This window comes from Mustela lutreola, chromosome 6 (assembly GCF_030435805.1).
Source record: "Mustela lutreola isolate mMusLut2 chromosome 6, mMusLut2.pri, whole genome shotgun sequence".
Lineage (NCBI taxonomy): Eukaryota > Metazoa > Chordata > Mammalia > Carnivora > Mustelidae > Mustela > Mustela lutreola.
The window spans coordinates 144335296-144359142 of NC_081295.1; the positions used below are offsets into that span (position 1 = coordinate 144335296).

At 39.9% G+C, this 23847-nt stretch overlaps 1 protein-coding gene across 2 annotated transcripts in view; it reads left to right on the forward strand.

Moving 5' to 3' along the window:
- The first annotated feature begins 9766 nt into the window (after positions 1-9766).
- The window catches only part of PHACTR1 (phosphatase and actin regulator 1), a 550922-nt gene continuing 536841 nt past the window's right edge, over positions 9767-23847 (forward strand). The window contains exons 1-2 of one of the 2 annotated variants that reach the window (XM_059179283.1): positions 9767-9801; positions 11006-11158. In XM_059179283.1, the coding sequence (XP_059035266.1) occupies positions 11056-11158 (103 nt within the window). In that variant the 5' untranslated portion in view covers positions 9767-9801; positions 11006-11055. The remainder of the gene's footprint in view (positions 9802-11005; positions 11159-23847) is intronic. The other variant, XM_059179284.1, reaches the window with a different exon arrangement.

Here is a 23847-nt window from a genome sequence, read left to right on the forward strand (position 1 = left end):
CCCCCTCATCATCATAATCACTAATTCAAAGCTCTGACATGGATGACCAATCTGTAATTTTAGGGTTAAACACTGTGCTAAGTTTGATTAGTGTCCACTCCTCACTTCTCCCGCCATCAACTAGATGCCGGATTTTTTTTTCATCTAACTTGAAAAGCCATGGACAAATTAAATACGTTAAAAGTTGTGTATTTGGGGGGCACCGGGGTGGCTCAGTGGGTTAAAGCCTCTGCCTTTGGCTCAGGTCATGATCTCAGGGTCCTGGGATTGAACCCCACATCGGGCTCTCTGCTCAGCAGGGAGCCTGCTTCCTTCTCTCTCTCTCTCTCTGCCTGCCTCTCTGCCTACTTGTGATCTCTGTCAAATAAATCTTTAAAAAAAAATGTGCATTTTATGTAAAGCTTCCCAACTGGCATGCCAAGTTGTTGCTCCCAAAAACCGGGATGACTGAGCCCCCAAAGTTGACTGCCCTAAACACATCTACTCATTTACACATATGATCATTTTCAAGGTATGCCTTAATATGAAAAAAGTTGAGAGAATCTAAGTTTTGCTAACTTGTACTCTCCTTGAGAAAAGAAATTGATCTAGTTTATTACTGTATTCCCAAGAATTCATGTATTGCCTGGCACATAGTGATAATAAACAATTATCCTCAATTAAATAATTATAAATAAATGAATAGTGATACATTTAAACCAGACTACATGTCTGGACCTGCACCTGGAAAAAGAGAAAATTTTGGTGTTGAGCTATTTATTATGCAATGGATAAAAGGCGTATTCTGCTCCAAGTATCTATATATGTCATTTAATTTGGCTGAGGAAAGAGATGAGTTTATAAAAAAAGAGTGGCCAAAATTCTGCTATAGATTGTAATTCCCTGTTGTAGGAAAAGAAAAGCAGAGTGGTAGAAAGAAAACAGCTGCCTTTTGGTGAGGATAAGTTGGCAGGAGTTCTAGATGTTTCCTCCTTTGCATGGCTCTCCAGAAAAAGAATACACATGGATGAGCTCATCAAGTCCACCAGATCTCTGCTGGGGAAGATAATTATAATAACTAACACTCTGGGGCACTTGCTATGGGCCAGGTACCATTCTAGATGCATCTAGAGGTAATATTTCAACTAATACATGAGATAGATATGGTTGGGGTGCATGGAATGGGAAGCCTTACTTTCACAACTCCTTACATTTCTAAGCTATTGAAGAAGTATTTTAAAGTAATACCTAACCTAAATATTTCCTGTGTGCCAGATTCTCTATTGTCTACATAGGTTATCTCATTTGATTCTTATTTTTATTTTTATTCTACAGAGCTGGAAGATGAGGCCTGGAGAAGTTAGCTTGCTTAGTTAACAAGTAGCGAAACCTGGATTCCTAAGCCAATATTTTTAACTACATTACTGCATTGTCTCCTGAATGATTGGAAAACATTTCTTTGGTGTTTATTATATAGCAATGAGTAGTTGAGGCTAATTATGACCATTTTTTTCCAGGTCTAATAATGTTTGTGAAAAATGAAAGAGTAAATAGCTATAAGTTTCTCTTCATTTCAGAAGCAAGCACCCACCTACCATCACTCCCCTTTCTAAGCATCATGGCGGAGGTGGGTCTTCTGTTATCTCCAATCCACTAGGAACAAGGAATGCTCATTTGGAAACCTAATACCTGTGAGATGATGTTCTTCAGTGTCTTTGGGTGACAGATTCCCAAAGACATTTATCTCTGAAGACAAACCATGAGTTGTGTCATGAATAATAATATTTGTTATGCAAACACCCTTGCACATATGCATAAGGAAAACACTTAGTATTAATATTTAAGTACATAGACCTTGTTGTAGAATGTGTCAGTATATGAAAAACCTAAAAGGGATGAAATAGTTAACCAAAGTTCCTTTGATTTATACAGTTTTTGTTTGGTTTTTGACCTTGGCATTTCAGAAGAAAAAAAAAGGAAGTTCAAAATTATCACGTGTCTAAAGTCGTTTTGATCATTTTCTTCTTCTGTGTCTGTATATCTCTACCTCTGTCTGTCTGCCTGCCCTTCTTTTTCTAATCTCTACTTCTACTTGTACATTTGTCTATCTACCTATCTAACCCATCTATCTATTGCTAATCCTCAGTCTGCATAGTAGTGTGGCATTTTCAAAATGACATTGAAATAACCTAAAAATGACTTATCCTGTTTTGTTATAATTCAAGCTCACTCTTTGTGGGTTCTCACTGCTATATTCAATCTTATTCTTCTAATGTGCTTTGGACATTCAGGAGCCACATCTTCTGTCCCGTCTGTAAGACTGATGCCCTCAGAGATCACTACTCTTTCTTCCTTAAACACATCGTGGGATATTTTCAAATTGCTTGTCTGGATTTTCAGGAAGACTAGGAAAAATGCAGTTGAACTTGTGATTAATTTTTCCCCCTCCAGAAAAGTGGAAAACAAATTACACACACACTTTACCCATAAAGAATTAAGGGCAATGTGGGCGCCTGGGTGGCTCAGTGGGTTAAGCCGCTGCCTTCGGCTCAGGTCATGATCTCAGGGTCCTGGGATCGAGTCCCGCATTGGGCTCTCTGCTCAGCAGGGAGCCTGCTTCCTCCTCTCTCTCTCTGCCTGCCTCTCTGCCTACTTGTGATCTCTCTCTCTCAAATAAATAAATAAAATCTTTAAAAAAAAATAAAAAAAAAAAGAATTGAGGGCAATGTGATTTTCTTGCCAGGATGAATGAAGTCAAATATCATTATAATACATCTTCAAATTCATGTTTAAATAAAGCTACTATTGTCAGTGCATTTCTCCCCAGTAGCTGTCCATTTTCAAGGCTTCATAGTTAAGGGTTTGAGAGTCACAGTAAATAGAGAGTTGCTTGATGATTCCTTTCCCTACTCAATATCTCTTCATTTACCTATTTCCAGATCAATTAGATAAACATTAAGATAGAAACATAATGCATGAGTATTCTTTCTGTCAAGCAAAGATATTTCTGTATTATAAATCAACTTACTAGAATCCAGTTGGCAGAAGAGTACAATGTCATTTTCAATTATTGCTCTTTTCAACTCTGTGAATGAGCCCTTCTATAAGTATTTAAAGAGGGGGAAGAATATTTTCAGAAGTGGGCAGCAAGTGGAGCTAAAGGCTTCATTTTTCTTGGCTCTGGTCTCCATCACATTGGCCAAAACCACCTCTCTTCTATTGTGGCTTTCTCCAATGCAGCCCAGAAAAGGAGACTGTGGATTTTGTTTTGAAGAATTTTCCTGCTGAAAATGGGCCAAGAAGGGACCATTTTGACATGGTGTTCTTAAATAGGATTTAGAAGTCTGTCTACTGTGCAAATTAAGATGTTTACAGATTTAATGCCCATCTCTGCCAGCCTAATGCAGGCTTACCTCGTTATATTGCACTTGCTTTATTGCATGTTACAGACACCGTGTTTTTTACAAAGTGAAGGTTTCTGGCAACAATACATCGAGCAGGTGTATTGGCTCCATTTTCCCCACAGTATTTGTTCACTCATTTCCTGTCTCTGGGTTACATTTTGGTAATCCTTACAGTATTTCAAACTTTATTATTACTACTGTTATTATATTTGTTATGGTGATTGATGATCAGTGATCTTTGATGCTGAGATTGTAATTGTTATGGGACATCACAAACCACACCCATATAAGATAACGAGTCAAATCAAATAAATGTAGTGGGTGCTCTGACTGTTCTACCAACTGGCCGTTACCCCATTTCTCTCCCTCTCTTTGGATCTCCCTATTCTCTGAGACAACAATATTAAAATGAGGCCAATTAATAATTTTACAGTCGTCTCTGAGTGTCCAAGTGGAAGAGAGTCGCACATCTCTCACTTTAAACCAAAGGCTAGAAATTATTACACTTGGAGAGGACAAAAGCCTTGACAAAAGCTAGGATAGGCTGAAAGCTAGGTCTCTTGCAATCCAGTTGAGCACCCCACTTTTGGTCTCAAGCTCAGGTCTTGATCCCAGGGTCATGGATTCAGGCCCTGCATTGGGCTTCATGTTGAGTGTAGAGCCTACTTTAAAAAAAAAAAAAGTGTTACTCCAGCGAACACACGAATGATAAGAAAGCAAAACGGGTCCAATGCTACATAGAGAAAGTTCCAAAGGCCTGGATAAAAGATCAAACCACACATTCCCTTAAGCCAAAGCCTCACTCTCTTCAATTCTATGAAGGCTGAGACTGCAGAAGAGAAGTTGAAGCTAGAAGGGGTTGGTTCATGAGGTTTAAGAAAATAAACTATTTCCATAACAGAAAAGTGTAAACTGAAGCCGCAGGTTCTGAGAGAGAAGCTGCAGCAAGTTTTCCAGAAGATGGAGCTGAGAGAGTCAATGAAGGCGGCTGCACTAAGCAACTGAATTTGAATGTAGATGAAGCAGCCTTCTGTTGGAGGAAGTTGCCATCCAGGACTTCCACAGCTCAAGAGGACAAGTCAATGCCTGGCTTCAAAGCTTCAAAGGACAGGCTGACTCTCTGGTTAGAGGCTAATGCAACTGCTGACTTCACACTGAAGCCAATGTTCATGTACCGTAGCAAAAATCCCAGGGCCCTTAAAAATGATGCTGAATCAACTCTGCCCGTGCTTTACAAGTGGAACAACAAAGCTTGGATGACAGCACATCTGTTTACAACATGGTTGGCTGAATATTTTAAGCTCACTGCTGAGATCTACTGCTCAGGAAAAAAAAAAAAAAGATTCCTTTCAAAATATGATTGCTCAGTGACAATGTACCTGGTCATCCTAGAGCTCTGAGTGAGATGTACAGCCAGGCTAATGTTTTCACACCTGTTAACACAACATGCATTATGCAGTCCATAGATCAAGGAGTCATTTAAACTTTCACGTCTTTTTATTTAAAAAATATATATATATACACTTTGTAAGGCTACAGTTGGCATAGATAGTGAGTCTTCTGATGGATATGGGCAAAGTCAATCGAAAGCCCTCTGGATTCCATTAAGAACATTTGTGATTCATGAGAAGAGGTCAAAATATTAGGATGAACAGGAATTTGGAAGGAGTTGATTCCCACTCTCATGCATGACTTTGAGGGGTTCAGGATGTCAGTGGAGGAAGTCATTGCAGATGTGGTGGAAACAGCAAAAGAGCTAGAGTGAGAGGTGAGCCCGAGGATAAGATTGAATTGCTCTCACCTCATCAGTGCCTGAACAGATGAGGAGGTGTTTCTTACAAGTGAGCTAAGAAAGTAGTCTCTTGAGATGGAATTTACTCCTGGTGAGGATGCTGTGAAGACTGTCGAATGACAGCAATGGATTAAGAATCTTACATAAATTTAGTTGATCAAGCAGCAGCAGGGTTGGAGAGGATTGGCTCCAATTTGGAAAGATGTTCTACTGTGGGTAAAATGCTTATCCAACAGCATCACAAGCTACAGAGAAATCGTTCATGGGAGGAAGACTCAATCGATGTGGCAAACTTCATTGTTGTCTTATTTTCAGAACTAGCCCCAATCAGCTCACCTTTAGCAACCATCAACATGGAGGCAAGACCTTCCATCGGCAAAAAGATTGCAAACTCTGTGAAAGCTCAGATGATGGTTAACATTGTTTAGCACTGACGTATCTTTAAATTAAGATATGTATATTGGGTTTCTTTTAGACATAATGTTATTATATACTGAATACACTATAATATAGTGTAAACAACACTGGGAAACCAAAAATTCACTTGCCTTGCTATATTGTGATATTTTCTTCATTGCAGTAATCTGAAACTGACCCTGCACTATCTCCAAGGTATGCCTATACCTGGCACCTTATACATGAGGGAGGCCTCAAAACATGACTACATGCTTACATAGAATACAGTTAGGCTCCTCTCCCTGTGAAACTTTGTCTTCCCCAGTCTACCTTTCTGGCCCTCGTGGCCCTCTTTAGCTTTCCAACTATCATCAAAACCTTCTCACAAGAAAAGTCTGGAAATTCATTTACTTTAAAGTAAAAGTAACCAATGATGGCTTGAAGTGTTTCGTCTCAGGAAGAGTTCAATATGGATAAAACCTCACATAAAATCTTTGCAGTCTCCTACCACTGAATGACAATCCTTAGTGAGCAGGGAAGGTGAGACTGCTTTTGAGGGATGGTTGAGAGAGTGTCTTGCCAAGCAGAGAGAAACCACAGCTACGGCAACATATTCTGAGATCAACTATTTGCAGAAATAGATGAATATACTATTTTCTACACTTGTTTAGTGAGTTAGCACTTAACCAAAGATTTTCAACCTAGGGACCCGACCAAGGAATCCAAAATGCTCTGACACTTTAAGAGATCGTCTAATATTTTAAAATTATAGTTGGGTTTGTTGGGGAAAGAGAAACGTATCCAAGATTTCATGCCGAGAAAAGGCAGAACTTCATATAGTTCAACACAAATACAAAATATTGTCGACTAGAGAGCTCTAGAATACAGTGAAGCAACTAAACAAGTAAAATTATAAAATTGTCAATAACACAAAACTCTTCATCTCTTAGTAAAGAGTAAACCCAGACTGATGGAAGTCAATGCAATGATACCGAAAGAACAAAAAAAATAGTTGTCTACTTACAAATCATATAACCTCCTTTACCAAAATGTCTGGGTCGTACGCCATCCAATAGAATAAATAACTATACCCCAAAAATAAACTAATACAAGCTGATATCTTTCTTGGTCTCCAGATTCCATCTTTATTATTTTTTAAAGATTTTATTTGTTTATTTAACAGAGAGAAAGATCGCAAGTTGGCAGAGAGGTAGACAGAGAGAGAGGGAGAAGCAGGCTCCCCACTGAGCAGAGAGCCCGATGCAGGGCTCGATCCCAGAACCCTAAGATCATGACCTGAGCCGAAGGCAGAGGCTTAACCCACTGAGCCACCCAGGTGCCCCTCCAGATTCCATCTTGAAATATACCTCCATTTTGAATAAATCAAATACCGCTTTTCTTTGTATATAGAACATTCATACACACATGCTCTTGTCACCAAAGTGAAAAAAAAGTATACATATCTGTGCCATGTCATGTAGTTGTAATAATCCTAGATTATTTCTTTCAGTCTTACGGTTCCAAACTTCCATATTATGACGCATTGGTGTAAAAGATATAACTCTACTTTAGCTTCTTTTAAAATAATTTTTTATTTCTTGCTTACTCAGATATGTTAACATTATCTGAGTTAACTTTTTGAGCTGATGTCTTAAAGATGATTTGGGCAGAATTGTTCAGTGCTACATAAGTGCTAGTCTGAATCCTTGCTCTAACCTTGCCTTCTGGTTCTATTGTACCTCAGAACAATGGACCATTATAAATGTTGCTTTTGAGAAGATTAAAGTTACAAAACAGAGCTGAGCTGATCAGTTTGTGGCATTGGCTTTTAAACATTACAGTGCTTCCCACCTTTAAAAATAATTCCTCACCCAGATATTCCTACATGTAATCTATATCTATGCTTTCAGAGAGTAAAAGCATTTTTTGAAAATCTATTTCAGAAGCTGGTCATATTATGTTTAAAAAAAAAACAGTTGTTAATTATTTAGTAAAATGAAGTTCTCATTTTGCAAGTTAAGAAATATCCCCTTCCCAAATATATTTCTTTCTCTAAATTGAAATTTCCTCTCTGAGTTTTCTTAAATCATAGCCCTTTCATACTGCATGTACATTTTGTAAGACACTTCAAATTTACCTTTCTTGGTTAAGCTTCCAGAAATGATTTACTTCCAGAACCACCCCCCAAACTCTGAGAATAAACTCTATTTTTCAGATTTCCCATTTAGCATCTCTGTCTTCAATCACACATTTATCTGTGCTCACCTAAATGTTTGGTGTTTGTCAAGCAGCAGTAGATTGGGCATTCTCTCTCCCCATCTCTCTCTCTCACTTATGAGTCATTACAATTTCAGCAGATTCACAATAGAGAGTTCAGAACCTGTCGCCCACACCTCACTGTAAAAGAAACCAGAAGACAGCTTTCTCCTCTTGCAAATGTCAAGTGTTCTCGCATGTCTCCATTGGAGGCTGAATAGAAATGTAACCTTAGAAAAGTAAGTCCTTGGGTCTGGGGCAAAGCTTTGTGTATTCTATTCCAAAGTGGACTTTCCCTACAAGAACATAGAATTGATAGTTTTAGTTTCCTTTCATCAGGCTTAACTCAGCAGCCCGAGCTTGGTATCTGATTTGTCCTGATTGGGTGGGAGAGCCCACAAGACAGACAGCAGGAGATTTTCCGGTTCGTCTCAAAAGCAGCTGGAAGAACTGTGTCTATGGAAAGCCGGGAGTGTGGTGGTCTTCCATCCAAGACTTCTCAAATGTATCTTCTTTTTTCTTAACAATCCAACACACGACACACCGTGCCACACTTATTAACTAATTCTTCTTGGTCAACAAAGGGTCAAAAACCCATCAGGCTTGCATTTGGCTCTCATTATGCCTTTCAGGAGCACATCTCCAAGTATTGTGTCTAAAAGTCCTTTCAGAGGTTTGCTAGGAAGGATATCCCACCAGAATAAGCTCAGGTATCTAACCAAAGTTTCCTTTTGCTGTTGGGTTTATTTTGTTACATTCAGACAGAAAAAAAATGCATTTAGACAGATTGGCATGATTTGGGCTGGAGCTTTGACCAAGCAATCAGAGGCAGGAAGGGGAAGAAAGGCCAGAGGAGAGGTAGGGGTTGAAATCAGATGTTCATTTTATATTTCACTCCAGAAAACAGCTCAGGATTATAATTACCCACCTTGTTTTGCAGCTCAGAATAAAAGTGGCGTTGCACCAACCCCTACCCAAGCAGCCATCGTGATTAGAAAGTACTCCACACCTTGGAGAACTGAGGAGACATGAGCATAATTTTAAATGCAAATTAAACTGAGGGGGTAGCAGAGAGAACACATAAAAGACAGTAAAACAAAACCTTTCAATTTTCTTAAATTAGCAGTCTAATGTGTTCTAAAGAGCAGCTCCACTCAGATCTCCTCTTAGGGGTTGCATTTCATCATAATATAAAATGGGCCAATCCATCACTTGCCTCTGCTCAGTGCTCTCGAATTGAGATTGAAGGGAAAATTAGAAGCTGTTCATTTGGGCTCCCGTGCTCAGCAGCATCGCACAGCGTCATCAGGAGCTCTGGGTGTCCTGCTGCAAGAGGCCAACAAGTGCGTGAGTATCTGCTAACTTCAAGACTCTTCCTTTCCTGTCTCATTTCTGGCCACCTTTCTTTTCTGGGGGCTGGGGGGACAGCTCCCAAAAGAGCATGTTATAATGCATTTTTTAAAAGCTGGGAAATTTCAGGCAGCTTTTTCAGCTTCTTCCAGTGACTGAGTCGCAGAAGGAAAGAGAGTTATTTTCAGCCGAGACGCTGGTGACTGATCTATGTATTAATTATAGCAGGGGAACATTTAACATATGCTAAGCTCAAACGGCCATTCCCTGCAACCCGTAGCCAGCATCAGGGTAGGAAGTGGATGCCCCCCCCCAACAATTTCTAGACAACTTTTCGATCCTATTAATGGTTTAATCATGTAATTCGGTTGCAATTGCAAATCGAAGTGTGACTTGGGGCTATAAACATAAATTAGTAAAGCCAAAACCCGTTTTTCAATGACGATGACACTTCTCTGCGTAAGAGACGGAAGGGGTGATGGGGAATGGACCACATGATGGTTACATGTAGATTTTGATGGTGATGATTTTGTGCCCAAGTTTTATACGGGCAACTGGTCATTTTCTTCCTTCAGAGTGGAGGATACAAAGAGGCTGAGACTGGCGTCACCTTCTGTTGCTAAGGTAACATGCTCTGGCTATTTTATGTGATAAAGGAGGTCTACTGGACTGTATACATTATTCATCGCTGTTCTAATCAAACAATCAAAATTGTTTACTTTCATCGGGAATTTAGTGAGATCAAAGACACTCCAGCTGAAATTCTTCTTGGTTTTACTGCCGGCAGTTAGTCCTTGATTTTTTTTTTTCCTCTTGCAGTAAGTATGATTTGCTCTTGGGATTACCTTTGGGAATTTTTTAAAGTTTCCTCTTACCAGATTTGGGTTCTTAAATTAAAATATTCACTGTTAGAAAGAGGAACGAATTGGATTAGCCTTCTGAGCTCAATTTGAATGACTTGGTCTTATGAATTCTTTCCAAAAACATCCTGCAGAAAGAGAGATACTTCATTTGTGCAAGTATCAGGGAGAGGTTACATATGCTAAAAAGAACCCAGCTGGCTGAATGCTTTTTAATAAGTGCATCAGCTTCCTGACAGGCCAGTGCATGATGACATCCTGGGGATCCTTGTCCCCCAAACCAGGATTCTTTCTCAAAAGCAGCCTGGGTCACGGGCAAGCAGGTGATGATCCTGGAGCACTTTATAAAATGTGCTGAAGGGAAGCGCCAAAAGGGAAGGAATCCAAGGCATTTTTATAGCAAACATGTCAGCATGTGTCATAAATGCACGGCACCTCTAAGTGGAGGCTCGGATTCCCAGGCGATTCTCCCCGTTCTAAGGGAATTGGAACTCCCTGGACTGAGTATCAGTTCAGAACGCTGACACTTAACAGAGCCATTCCTCAGACAGATCTTTTGAAAACGGATAGCATATGAATTTAACAGCCTATTTTTCCAGTTAATAAATAACAAGGAAAAACTGGTATGTTATTTCTCTTTAGCTTGAATCATCTGGATTTTTTTTTTTCTGAGTAGAATATATTTCCTTTAATGAATGTTGATTAAATGTTGCATGTTCTCTTACAGTAGAAGAGCTATGTTGAGGGTGGGTTTAGAACTGGAACTCTCAAATGAGGGAGGATCATAATGGGATATTTCTTATTCCAAAATTGTTAATATGTATATATTATTATAATATATAACAAATATAATACATTGTATATATATATATATATATATCTTTATACACACACACACACACAGACATGGTTTTAAACATCTATTTGACAGTCTAAAATATTGTGAATTTTTTTTTCCTTTTCCATAGGCACACAAGTGACTATTTTGTCTTGAAACTCTGCTTTGAGAACATCAAGGATGGATTATCCCAAAATGGATTATTTTCTGGATGTCGAGTCTGCTCATAGACTCTTGGATGTTGAGTCAGCTCAAAGATTCTTCTACAGTCAAGGAGCTCAAGGTAATACAATGGGAGCAAGAGAGGAAAGTCCTCTCGGATGCATGTTGGTTTTATACTGACAGCTGGCTGTCTACTGCAGCAGCTGTAGCTCTACTGCAGAGGGTCGGTAATTGGGATTACTAAATCGAAAACGAATCTCTACCAAACTGTTGCTGAAATTGAGGCAGGCACGTAATAGAATGGATAAACGCAAACTTCTTGGATGTGGTTTAAAAAAAAAAGAAAAGAAAAAAGCATCCTACCCAACTTTTGACATAAATGCCCCTAGGACAACTAGGTTAGAAAATGATTTCCCACTTCCTTGCACCCAAGGCATAGGTATCCAGAAAGGTATTTGGAATGCTTCCCCATCTCTGCCCCACCCCAGGAAAGGTTAAGTTTGCAGCCACTACACTTGAGGAGATCTAGGGCACCCTGACCTGTCTGACTAAACTCCAGGTGGGTTAGGGGCTCCCAAGATCAGCTTTGTGCTTCTAGAGCTGCCTTATCTGTTTTAGATAAATTCTGTTACTGCTCTGAGAATTAGCAGAGCACCCAGAGAGCAGTAAGAAGCATGCCTGTTGTGAAGTATGTATGTTTGATATGTGCATTTTTATTGATATTTTAATTTTATTGATATGTGCATATTACAAGATGGTCAGCGAGGCTCTGGTTGGCTGGCTTTTCCTGTTCCGCGGTGCATTGAGGATGTTTTGCGAGTGCATTGGAAAGAAGCTGGAGTGTCTTATGGGATCTCCTGATAGGCAGGAGATTTTTAAAAAACATATTTTCTCTTTTCCACGGAATGTTTAGGGTTTTCAGTCAAGGCTCTCTGATAATGGGCATCTCCTGCACAGTATAAGGGATACACTGAAGAGAAAGCCAATGACCGTATTCTTAAAGAGAAAAGTAGTCAAATTCTTGGAAGTCGTAAGGCAGAACTGAGAAGGAGTGCTGTTTGGGGACTCTCACTGTTAGGTGGTGACAGGTACTTCACACGGGGCACTGATGAAATCTGCTTTGGCTTTCCCAGAGGTCTCCTCTGCATTGGTTTTACCTCACTGGTAAGCCGATTTCCCATGGCAACCTCGAGGGTTTTCAAGCCTCCTTCTCTGGTTCCATTTTCCTGGGTATGATCCAGGCTTCTTAAAGCCAGGAGGGGCTGGACAATGATCTGGTTGATTTGCTCGGGTCAGTGTGCTCATCAGCAGAACTTAAATTAGCAAAAGTGATAGAACAGCTAATTCTCCCTGTGTCTCTGGTTGTACGTAGTCAGCAAATGCTCCTCTCAGCCACCTACAGAGACATGAATATGTTACTTAAGGAGACAAGGGAGAGACTGGCCAGAACCTCCAGCCTCCTCTGAGTCTGCAAGTAAGAAGATGCTAGAAGTAGATGGAGAAAAGTGGCTGAGGCTCAGTCCCCATCTCCAGACCCGTGTTTCAACATCACCGCGTCTGATGTGTTCAGTCTGAGCGGGACAATAATGTTCAGTGGTGGGGTCACCTACCTGAGCTGCGTAATCATCAGCAGAGAAAGGGAGTCGAGTTCATTCACAGTATTAAAGATGCCCACTTTGCCTGGCAGTTGAAGCTTTTCAGAAGCCTGTGGGCTCTGGGCTTCCACGGAAGGAAAGCAGGCAGGGTGTGGGAGGCTCTGAGGACTCAAAGCAGCCTGGTGGTTGTCAGCAGATGGAGTTTGGGGGTGGAGTGGTCAGAATTGTCACCATCCGTGACTGTGGTTTAGACAGCAGATCTGGAATGACTAGAAAATGCAGGGGAGGTGGCAGCATAAGCCATTGGAGCTCCTGAGAGCACGTTCATTTTAAGGTAATCGAACGGCGTTCCAGTCAAAGGATCTTGAATTCGTAGTAAGGTGGAGGGGTCCCTAAACATCATCTATTTTGATTTTTTAAAACCTCAGCCTTCCTGAATCAGCTACCCAGGTGTACAGCCAAGGAGTTTGCATTTTAAGCAAGAGCCCCGGTGATGATTACCTAGCAGCACATCAGTCTAGGGGCCCACACTGAAGGACCAGTCCACCCAATCCAGTTTCTCTCCTGCCTTCCTGGCACAGGAACCCCTTCCTCTGCATTAGAGACAGGATCACCCAGTGGTTGCAGACCCTGGACCCTGACTGCCGGGGTTCAAATCGCGGGTCTGCCACGGTGAACCTGGACAAGCTCAGCTCCCCCTGAAAAAGACAGAAGAAACCATAACAGTGCCCAGTTCCTCAGCTGCTAAGAGCCTTAATGAAGTAAGATTTAAAGTGCTGAAACTGTCTGCCACATAGATGCTACACATCAGCAAATCAATAAAATAAACATCCCTGGCAAAATGCTATCCCCTCCTCTGTTTGAAATTTCATAAGGAAGCCACTGCCAAACAAGAACACAGCCTGAAAGGAGTGTAATCTCCTATTTTTAGCAAAAAAGAAAAAAAAAAGAAAGAAAATTAAATTTTCCATGAATTATAAAACACGGTGATGATTTTCTTGTCACATCAAAACCCAACTCCAGGCAAAATTGAAAAGTAGTGAGTTTGTCTTGGTATTCCCTATCCACCTGGTCCTTCTTTTCACATGACAAGTGAGGATCCCCCCACTTCTCCATATGCCTTCCCCAGAGCTGGACCACGTAGGACCGGTGAACCCCCGTCTCCTCTCCAGGAACTCTGCTGCCACGGCAATACGGGGCTTTTCACTACCCCACCCCAGGTGTAGTGACACGTAGTCACTACTAGTGACTCACTTGGTATAGACTCCCTAGAATTTCCCTGACAACCAGTTCCTGGGCCTGATAAAGGGCTCAGGTGAGTGGACAGAGGCCTGAGGACCACGGCCTGCTCCCCTCCCTTGCAGAAACAGGTGTATGTGTTTGAGTAGAGATTCTGAGCACCAGTGAAAAGGGGGCAGCTTGGGAGCCAGCTCTTGGGAAAGGCATTTGAGGCAATTAGGGCTTCGTGCTCCGGATGAAACACCGCACACAGCAGCTCTCTTCCTGGCCAACCCAGCCCAGGGACAGGTGCATGGTAGATTAAGTAACCCCGATCCGACACCCGCTTCTAAAAGGTCTAACTGGGAGCACAGAGTGGAGCTGAGCACCCAGAATTTGGGTGACCAGGGATTTGATCCACTCAACTGGAGGGTGATGATTGCCTTTTTGAGTTGACCATTCTCAAAGTCATGGTGATACCATTGTAGACTGATCAAGGGTTCTTGCAGGTGTAAATACTCTTGCAGGGGGAAGCAAGAACATCTCAGTTTTATTTTTCCATAGTACCATCCTTATATCAGTTTTGTTTACAAGTTCATAAACTTCTTAGAAACCAAACCCTTTTCTATTAATGACATCCAAAATGTCATTAATTCCACGATACTGGAATTATAATGCTTTTAATCCCATCACAGTTATTTTTCTATTCTTTTTGGAAAGTGGCAAAGGCCTGCCTCTAAGTGGAAGATATTTTTAGCTAGTCAAAGCCAGAGAAGTCCCAGAAGGTGAAAAAGAAGGACAAAAGCCATCCGGTCTATTGCGGGACAGATTCTTCTGAAAGTCCCAGAGGATTTCAAGTCAGTCATTGGCTCTGTGGACCTTCATTTTTCTTCAGTTTGGTCCTGAGGTAGGGAAGCACCCCTCTGGGGACTCTGTTTTGGAAAGCATGATGTGTTGCAGAGAGGAGAAAAAAATCCAAGGTCACCCTGTTCATTATCCATCAGTGAAGGAAGCTCTCCCAATTAATCTGTGAGTGCTTCGTCAACAGGAAAAGCTGCTTACCTAGAGGGAAGTCCGTGAAGGTCTCCATTAACTCAAAAGAATTCTTGAGGTTGCAGATACATACGGCATAGAGATCAGCCATGTCCTGACAACATGGAACTTGAGTTCTCCCATCTTCCAGGTTTCTATGATGACTCACACACACTACTTTTGTCCCTGTCATTTTTTTACTGAACAATTGCATTGGAAGGGAAGGATCACAAAACTAGCGTCATAGGATTTTCAGGTTGAAAGGGACATTGTATACATGGGTGATTCTCCTGGCTGCTCCTGGAACCAAGTGAAATGGAATTTGTGAGGGACAGACCCAGATCCCAGGACTGCATTACCAAAGAGCCACTGGGCTACTAGGATGAACGCCGAAGGTTGAGAACCACTGTTATGGATCGTTAATCACATGCTATTGAGAGGGTGGTCCTGAACTAGCACCATGGGCTTCATCTCGGGGCTAATTAGAGATGCAGAATCTCAGGCACCCTAAACCTAGAGAAGCAGAACCTGCATTTGAACAAGATTTCCAGGCAATTTATGTTAGTTCAAGAAACAATGACTGAATCCAGAGCATCTTAGAAACACCTGGCGAGATTTTATGAACTCAGGACTGGAGTCCCACAACAGAACAATTAAATCAGAATCTTTGGTAGTGAGCCTTGTACTTGGGAATCGTTTTAATTGTTCCTGGTGATTCAAATGTGCAACCAGGACTCAGATCTACTGACCTCTTGTTTTAGTGAAGGAGGTTTTAGCACATCGTGCAGCTATTCTTGCCTGAGGATCTTTCTCTATCTAGGTCCTTCCCTTAAATAAATCTTCAGCATTGGAAAGGTGCAAATGGACTTTTTTTAAAAAAAGGACTGGGCTATGTATGGGTGCTACCATGTTCATATTCACTGTATCCATTAATCCTCAAAGAAACTTTAGGAAAGAGGAATTATGATGCTTATTTCACGGATTAGGAAAGCAGCATGGCCAGGATTTGAATTCCAGTATTTCTGACTCCAATGATCCCATAGGCAGTGAAGGAAACATTCATGACCAAATCACACTCCTGGCTATGATGAAGCTCAAGGTGGTTCCGCCACGTGCCCAGATCACACAGTTTCCAGAGAGATGGTGGCCACACATACCTACGACCTCCTTGCTACACTAAGTTTCTTTTCTCCAAGACCATCAAAAAATTTAGACAATTAAATTTCCTTCCAAGAGGAAAATACATTAAAAGGCAGCCAAATGACTAAAGTCACTAGGCAATCAAATTTATGAATCCTGTTCACAATTTCCCCTCTTTTATCCTTTAACATAATTCTTGGCATTGGAACTAGGTACTATACTCATTACATCATAGAGCATCTTCTCTGTCTTGTCCAACAAAGGGAAATGCTACTTTTGACAACTGATGGATGCCACAGTTAGCAGCTAAAGTCTCTTCAATTTGCATTTGGAAATGGAGAGGAATTCATTTAAACCCTCTGTCTCAAATATTTCCTCCACCTTTTGCCCATCCTGTGAAATCTGTCAGAACTGCTATCTCTTCAATCTTCAGCTTTGAATTAAATGTACTCTAAACCTAAACTCTAAATCTCTGGGACTTCTGACATGGCCCCAAGAGACAAGAACATTTGGTTACAACTCAATTCGTTGCAAATCATTGACAATAGTCATCAGCACAAAATGTACTCATGCTATTTCTTTTCCTGTGCTTCATACAAGACCCAACCCAGTGTCAACTCTCTGTGAAGCCTTGCCTGACTTTTCTAGGCCTTTCTTTCCACTGCGTTCTATTCATGCCTACATTATAGCCTTTGTCATATGGTGTTATTCAACTTTCACCACTTACTAGCTGCATGAACTTACATAAATGGCTTCATATCTCTGAGCGTCATCAAAATGGACATAACCCTAGCTTCAAATTCATAGGGATTTTTGAGAATTAATGGGAGTGTGCTTATAAAGTGTTCAGTACATTATTTATTATTATTGATTAATCATTGGTGCTTTTGTTTAATTATTACTGGTGTCTGTTACCTACCTAGAGAGTGGTGATCTCCCTAAATACCATTTTCTGGGTGCCTAGTATCATCCTTGGTATAGAGTAGGAGAATTAAGATGTAGTAAATGTCTCTGTTGAACTCAAGGAATGGGAATGCTTAAATCTCCATTACAAAGAGATACTCAGGATTCAGGGAAAGAACTAAAGAACTCTTGACAATTGAATATCTGGAAAATAGAAACTTCTAGGACCTTTAAAGAATTCAAATCTTTAGTTGAAAATAAGAGGCTGCTGAAGGCCAAAGGGAGAGACAGGTAAAAAACAATTTTCAAATACATACAGGTGTAAGAAATGAAGAACGTTATCAACTTTGCTAGATCTCCCATAAAACAGAAGTAATTTAAAAAGCAAAAGCAAAAAGAAAATACAGCAGGAGAGATTTTGTGTACCGTTGAGGAGCATTAACCTTTTAAATAGATTTACAGGTCCCCTGGACTTGTTCTTTTAGAGAATCTTTTTTTTTTTTAAAGATTTTATCCATTTATTTGACAGAGAGAGATCACAAGTAGACAGAGAGGCAGGCAGAGAGAGAGAGAGAGGAGGAAGCAGGCTCCCTGCTGAGCAAAGAGCCCGATGTGGGGCTCGATCCCAGGACCCTGAGATCACGACCTGAGCCGAAGGCAGCGGCTTAACCCACTGAGCCACCCAGGCGCCCCTGGACTTGTTCTTAAAAGAGCTCTTTAATATATGAGTCTGTGATGACTGAGTTTTTATTCTACCTAAAAGTAGAATTATGGAATAGGTGACCAGTCTACGTTTGCTCCGCTGAACTTAAGTGACATTAGTTCAAAAGCTGTTCAGAACAGGTTCAAGAAACTATCTCTGAGCTATCTCTCAGCTGAGATACATTTTCCCTTCCTTCCTGAGATCCTTACTGCCTAATCCAGTACTTACATTCTGTGGTTGACTAACCCCAAACCAGCCTCCTTCACACCCCTGCTTCTGGACAGACCCAATGGAAGGTGGCTGGAGATACCCACCTAATCCCAGGCTGGAGACACCCACTTTGAGAACCACTCCCTGGAAGCCTGTCCATGGTGCTTCTAGGAATCATGCTGAGTAAATGCCGGTTGTCTTCCTTCTTCTGGTTTGTCCCCTGAGACCTTCATGTCATGGTTTTAGATGTGGCTTATAATGGGACCTACAGGTCAAATTTGCTCCTTAAGGACTGAGGTAGAAACAGTAATTGCAAAGCAGCCTCATCCTCAAGTGTGGCATGATTGCCAACTGGTTATGACCTTTTCCTCTCACCAGGCTGATGCCTCCCTATTGGCTCCTCAGAGTCCTGCTAGGACCAACAGAGCTCATCAGCCACATCCACCCATGTCCTCACGGGTATGTCCTGACCAAGTAGGATACATGGAACTTCCAGACCCTGGTCTCTGACAAGTGCTTCAGAACCACTTCACATATCGTTTCTAGCCTTACTTTCATGGCACTCAAGTCCTCACCCTCAACAAATACTTGCTTTTTATCTTTTTGTTTTTCCCTTTCCTCTAAAATTCTATCCAGGAAGCAGCGTGCTGTGCTTCACTCATGGATGACAAGCTAACTACCAAGCCTTCCCTCCTAACTTCCCACACACTCCATTTTAGACCTCTAATTGCTCACACGCAGGCTCTCCAAACCTGTGTTTAATACAAGGCACACTCGGTGTGAAGGAGAGGGTGAAGGCAGATTAAGAGAAAAAAATATTGTGGAGATAGCCAGCCTGCCAATTCCATCCATAGGTAGATAACCATAAAAACTGAACTCCACTTCTGGAGTACACCACTGGAACTGGGCAATTCTCAGTACACCGAGGGCCAACAATTTACCTGCACTCAGTTTTCCCAAGTTCTTTGTGCCTTTGCTCCCAGCAAGCATCTGCTTGGCCATGATTCAAGGCTCATAATAAAGTAGGATATGGGGACAAGAGGAAGAGAGAGGAAAGACGAGAGGATGAGAAACAGAAAGGGGGAAAAAATGATATGAAAATACAATGAGATAATTGCAATCGATTAATAACTCCTACTGGCACATAAAGCACATGAAAGAGTGGATTATAGATTCAGCTCACACACAGCCAGCATCAGCCATGACTCAATTAGCATAAACAAATCACAGGTGCTTGGGAAGGAATTCTCATTTTCCCAAAGAAATCTGTTTCCCTAAAAACTTTCAGTACCACCCTCTGGGACTAAGCTGGCAGAAGCCAGGATGGGGAGACTAGCACATTAAAATCAGTTCATGGCTAATACCATTTTTAATATTTTAAAGAATATTTCGGTAAACAATTAGACCCATATGGTCATGCAAACCACAGAATGAATATTGGTATTAAATAGTACTTCTGAAAGCTTAGGACTGAACAGAGAGATTATGTTGGAGATCTGCATATCTTTTTTCAGTTATAAAAGCAAAGAAAGAGTAACATTAAAGTATTTGGCCAAAAAAATGGGAAGGAAAATCAACCCTACACAACTACCATTGACCCTCAGAACAATAGAGGGGTTGGGGCACCTACCACCCATGTGGTCAAAAATCATTCTACAACTTTGATTTCCCCAAAACTTAACTGCTAATAGCCTACTGTTGACTAAAAGACTTACCATTGATAAACTATTAATTAACACATATTTTATATGATATATGTATTATATATTGCATTCTTACCACACAGAAGAAAAGATTGTTAAAATAATCATAAGGAAAAGAAAATACATTAATATAGTATTGTACTCTATTTATCAAAAAAAATCTGCTGGTGACTGGACAAGTGCATTTGAAACTCACATTCAAGGGGCAACTGTGCATATGTGTTACGAATATCTTCTGCCAGTCTATGCCTGGCTTTTTTTTTTTTTTTTTACTTTCTTAGTGGTATATTTTAATAAGTAGAAGTCTTTAATTTTGACAAAATCTGTTTTTCTTCCTATTATGGTTAGTCCTTTAACAAATCTTTGCCATCCCGAATGGTATAAAGATATTTTTCTCTGGTGTCGTTTTTTTAAAGCCTTATGTTCTTAGTTTTCACATTGAATTATGCCGTGGTCTGTCTTAAATGAATTTCCAAATAATATGGGGTAGAGGAGGGATTGTCTTTATTCAAGTATTCTTATTGCAACTGACATTCTGAAATGTGATCATTGACAATAGAATATTTTATTCACCTCTCTTTTCCCCCATATTATTTATAGGCTTTATGTTAGCCAGATCAAAAGTGACTTCTCATAGATGTGGTTTATAAATCTGGGAGTTTGTCCTTTACATGAAATTTGAGTTAGGAAAATTGATGTTCCACTTTTACATTACTCTCAAAAGACTGAAGAATTCCCAAACAGGACTTTTTCTTGAAAACTGATTATCTAAATGGCATAAAATAACCAAAAGTCGAATACAGTTCTTTGTTTATAATTGTTAATGTCGGTATACCAATTCTATAACTACTGAAATTAGAAATAATTAAATTTATTATTCTGACATGTACTATTATTTAAAATGTTTTTGCATATTTAAGGTATTCTAGATATTACCTATTCTAATATTTCTACTACCCATCTATTTCCCTATTATTCAACTACCAGAAAGTTCTCAAGCCTATTTCTATACAAGAAATTATGTTCACAATCAAATAATTTGCAGCACTTTACTTTCATTTTATATATATATGTATATATATAATATTGCTTATTTTGAAATTATATGTAATTTCAACATACAAAGCACATTCATTCAGTTGGCCATTTTCACAAATATTTATTGAGCACTTACAGAGTGCCAAATGCTATCTACATGTGACTTCAGCAGTCAACAAAATGGACAAAAACCCATCTTTATGGAGCTTACATTTTAAGTAGATTTTTTACTTTGATTTATATCCCAAATATTTACCTTTCTTTAAAATTGAATATTCAGATATTAATAATACATCCGAATTATTTGCAGTAGCTAATTATATGTCCATTAAATTGTGTGCCCTCCTTCTCATAGTAAAGAGTTCTTTTGAGAAATCGCTGCCCAGCCCGAATTATACTTCCTAGACCCCCTCATACCTTTCGAAGCACCTACAATCAGTTTTTGCCAATGGAATGACAACAGAATTAGTATGTCATTTCCAAGCCAAGGTATTTTAGAAGTGGATGCACCTTCTCCATGCTCTTTTTTGGTTTTAATTTAAAATCAATTTAGTTAACTTATAGAGTATTATTGGTTTCAGGGGTAGAATTCAGTGGTTCATCAGTTGCATACAACACCCAGTGCTCATTCCATCAGGTGCCCTCCTGAATGCCCATCCCCCACTTACCCCATCCCCCACCCACCTCCCCTCCAGTAACCTACTCAGTTTGTTTCCTAGAGTTAAGAGTCTCTTATGGTTTGGTCTCCATGTTGGTTTTGGTTTTGGTTTTTTTTTTTTTTTTTTTTTTTTCCTTTTGCTGGCTGGATGCAGATGACTCAAGGCCCTAGAGGATGGCAGAGCACAGAGGGAAAGTGCTAATCATAGCTTCACTTTAGACAGAAACGGGGGGTATCTCAGGATCAGTAACTCAGACTTCAATACATTTACTGTGTTAAGCCACTGGAGTGTAAGGTTTATTTGATAAATAAGCATGGCCATAACAAATATCCTTGCTTTGTTCATATGGAAGTCATATGGAAGACTGTTACTCTGAGTAGGTATAATGTTTATCTGAGAATAGGGGAGGCTGGGTGGCTCAGTCATTAAGAGTCTGCCTCCAGCTCAGATCATGATCCCAGGGTCCTGGAATTGAGCCCCACATCGGGCTCCTTGCTCAGCAGGAAACCTGCTTTTCCTTCTCCCTCTGTCTGCCACTCCCCCTACTTGTGAGCTCTCCCTCTGTCAAACGGATAAATAAAATTTAAAAAAATAATAATAAACATTATTATTTTTGGTTCTGAGAATAGAACCATTATCCTTTATCTAGTACAATTTCAGAGTTGCCCCAAAAAAGTGATCCTGAAGGGGGCTGTCAGCTAGGAAGCCTCCCAAAGAGCAAGGCCAACACTTAAGAGGAATTTTTTTTTTTTTTAATACTGAGGCCAACACAAAATTAAATGCATCCCTTAGCACTTAGTGACCTAAAGAAAAAAGTTGTAAAAGAAAGTGGGAGTAAGTTTGAGGACTGTGTGGCTCATGAACCAAATTTGCATAGTTACAATATCAAGTGGGTACTATTAGAATTCTGATAAAAGAAGGCTGAGGAATGCGGGGGGATATGGTACAAGAAAACCATGTCCTTCCTCATTCTCTATGGTAATGAGTATAAACTGGGTCAAAAGATAATATATGTATGCTTTATATGCTCCTATAGGAACAGAATTTGTTGCCTCTGTGGGAGTTGAACCAATGACTAGAAACAGAAGTGGGAGGGAGATTTTTTTTTATTCTTTCACTACCTGAGGAATAATTACCTATTTAAAAATACATTTTTTAAAAAAATGCAATGTAGCTTATGAGAATTCATTAGTATCAGGGAAGATACAGTTTTACTGGATTTCAACAAAATCCATTACGAAAATTGGTGGATGGAAATGCAAGACTTGACACTATAATTTAGCAAGTACCCTCAATGATATCCTTCCCCTAAAACTTATGAAGTTTCCTGGGTTTTCACCTATAACAGCTATTAAAATCAGTTGAAATAAACTGAACTTAGAAGTAACCCTCTGAGGCACGATATCGTAAAGGGATCAGTCAAGATGCTTTCACATGTTGAAGCACATTCAGTTTTTTTGCTTCATCGAGAAGTTTATGTTGCATCATAATATATGATATATATTATGATATATATATGATATTCCAAACTTTTAATCAAATAAACAAATATTCTGATTTATCTTTAATTCATCTGTTAACTATCTCATTTGTGTATATTTTATAGCATATATAAAATATTCATATAGTACTATACTGATTCATAGATTAAGAAGTACCTTCTTGGGAATGCAGGCTCAGTAAGCTCCTGCTGGCGGGTTGCTGAGTCTGAGTCTGGAGACATCTGAATCTGCCACAGAAGCTCAGGAGAGCCTCTCTGATGGGAGTGGTCAGATCAAGCCTGTTTCAGAAGCATGGTTTGAGCTGAGAATTGAAGGCTGATAGCATTTAAATGGGAGTTAGGATGAGGAGAAAGGATATTTTATAAAGCAAGAAGACACAGAGGGAACTGACAAGGCTTGTTCAGGCCACTAAAGCAAGTCTCCAAGTGGGGTCCGTTTACAACAGCATCACTGAACCCATTGTTTAAAAGGTCTTCTCCAGACCTATTAAATCAAATATTCTGGTGTAGGAGTGTAAAAATACTCATTTTGATCAAGCTCCTCATAATTTTTAGGCTTACCAAAATTTGAAGATATCTAATCTAATTTCATGAAAATACACTGGAGGGCATGTAAATTTGTATTGCAAATAGAGACATTATGTGGGAGAAAAAAAAAAAAAAAGCAGTGGTTAATCCCAGAAAAGGAAACTGAGCAATGGCTACTTTGACGTATTCATCACAGATGGGTCTGCTGTATGACCAATACTTAATTCAGTTTACAATATTGGCATTCCATGGAATCCTGAGCACTCTGCTGTTACATAATAAAGAGAACTGAAAAGTTTCAACGCTCTTCCTTTTTTGAATGTTGGATAGTTCTATTGTTTAATTACCTTTGAACTCTACAAAAAGCCCAGAAAGGCAACAACATTGGCTGCCATATTCGTTTCCCACCAGCTTATCCTAAGGCCAAGTTTAATATACTTCCCAAACTGGTCTTTAAATGTTTCAGTTGTTGAAAAGCCTCCTTGTGTCATTAACTGCTCTTAGCCCCTGTATATTCTAAGGCACTTCTGAATTTCACATCTGACCACTAATACAAATATAAGGTAGGAAGATGAAAAAA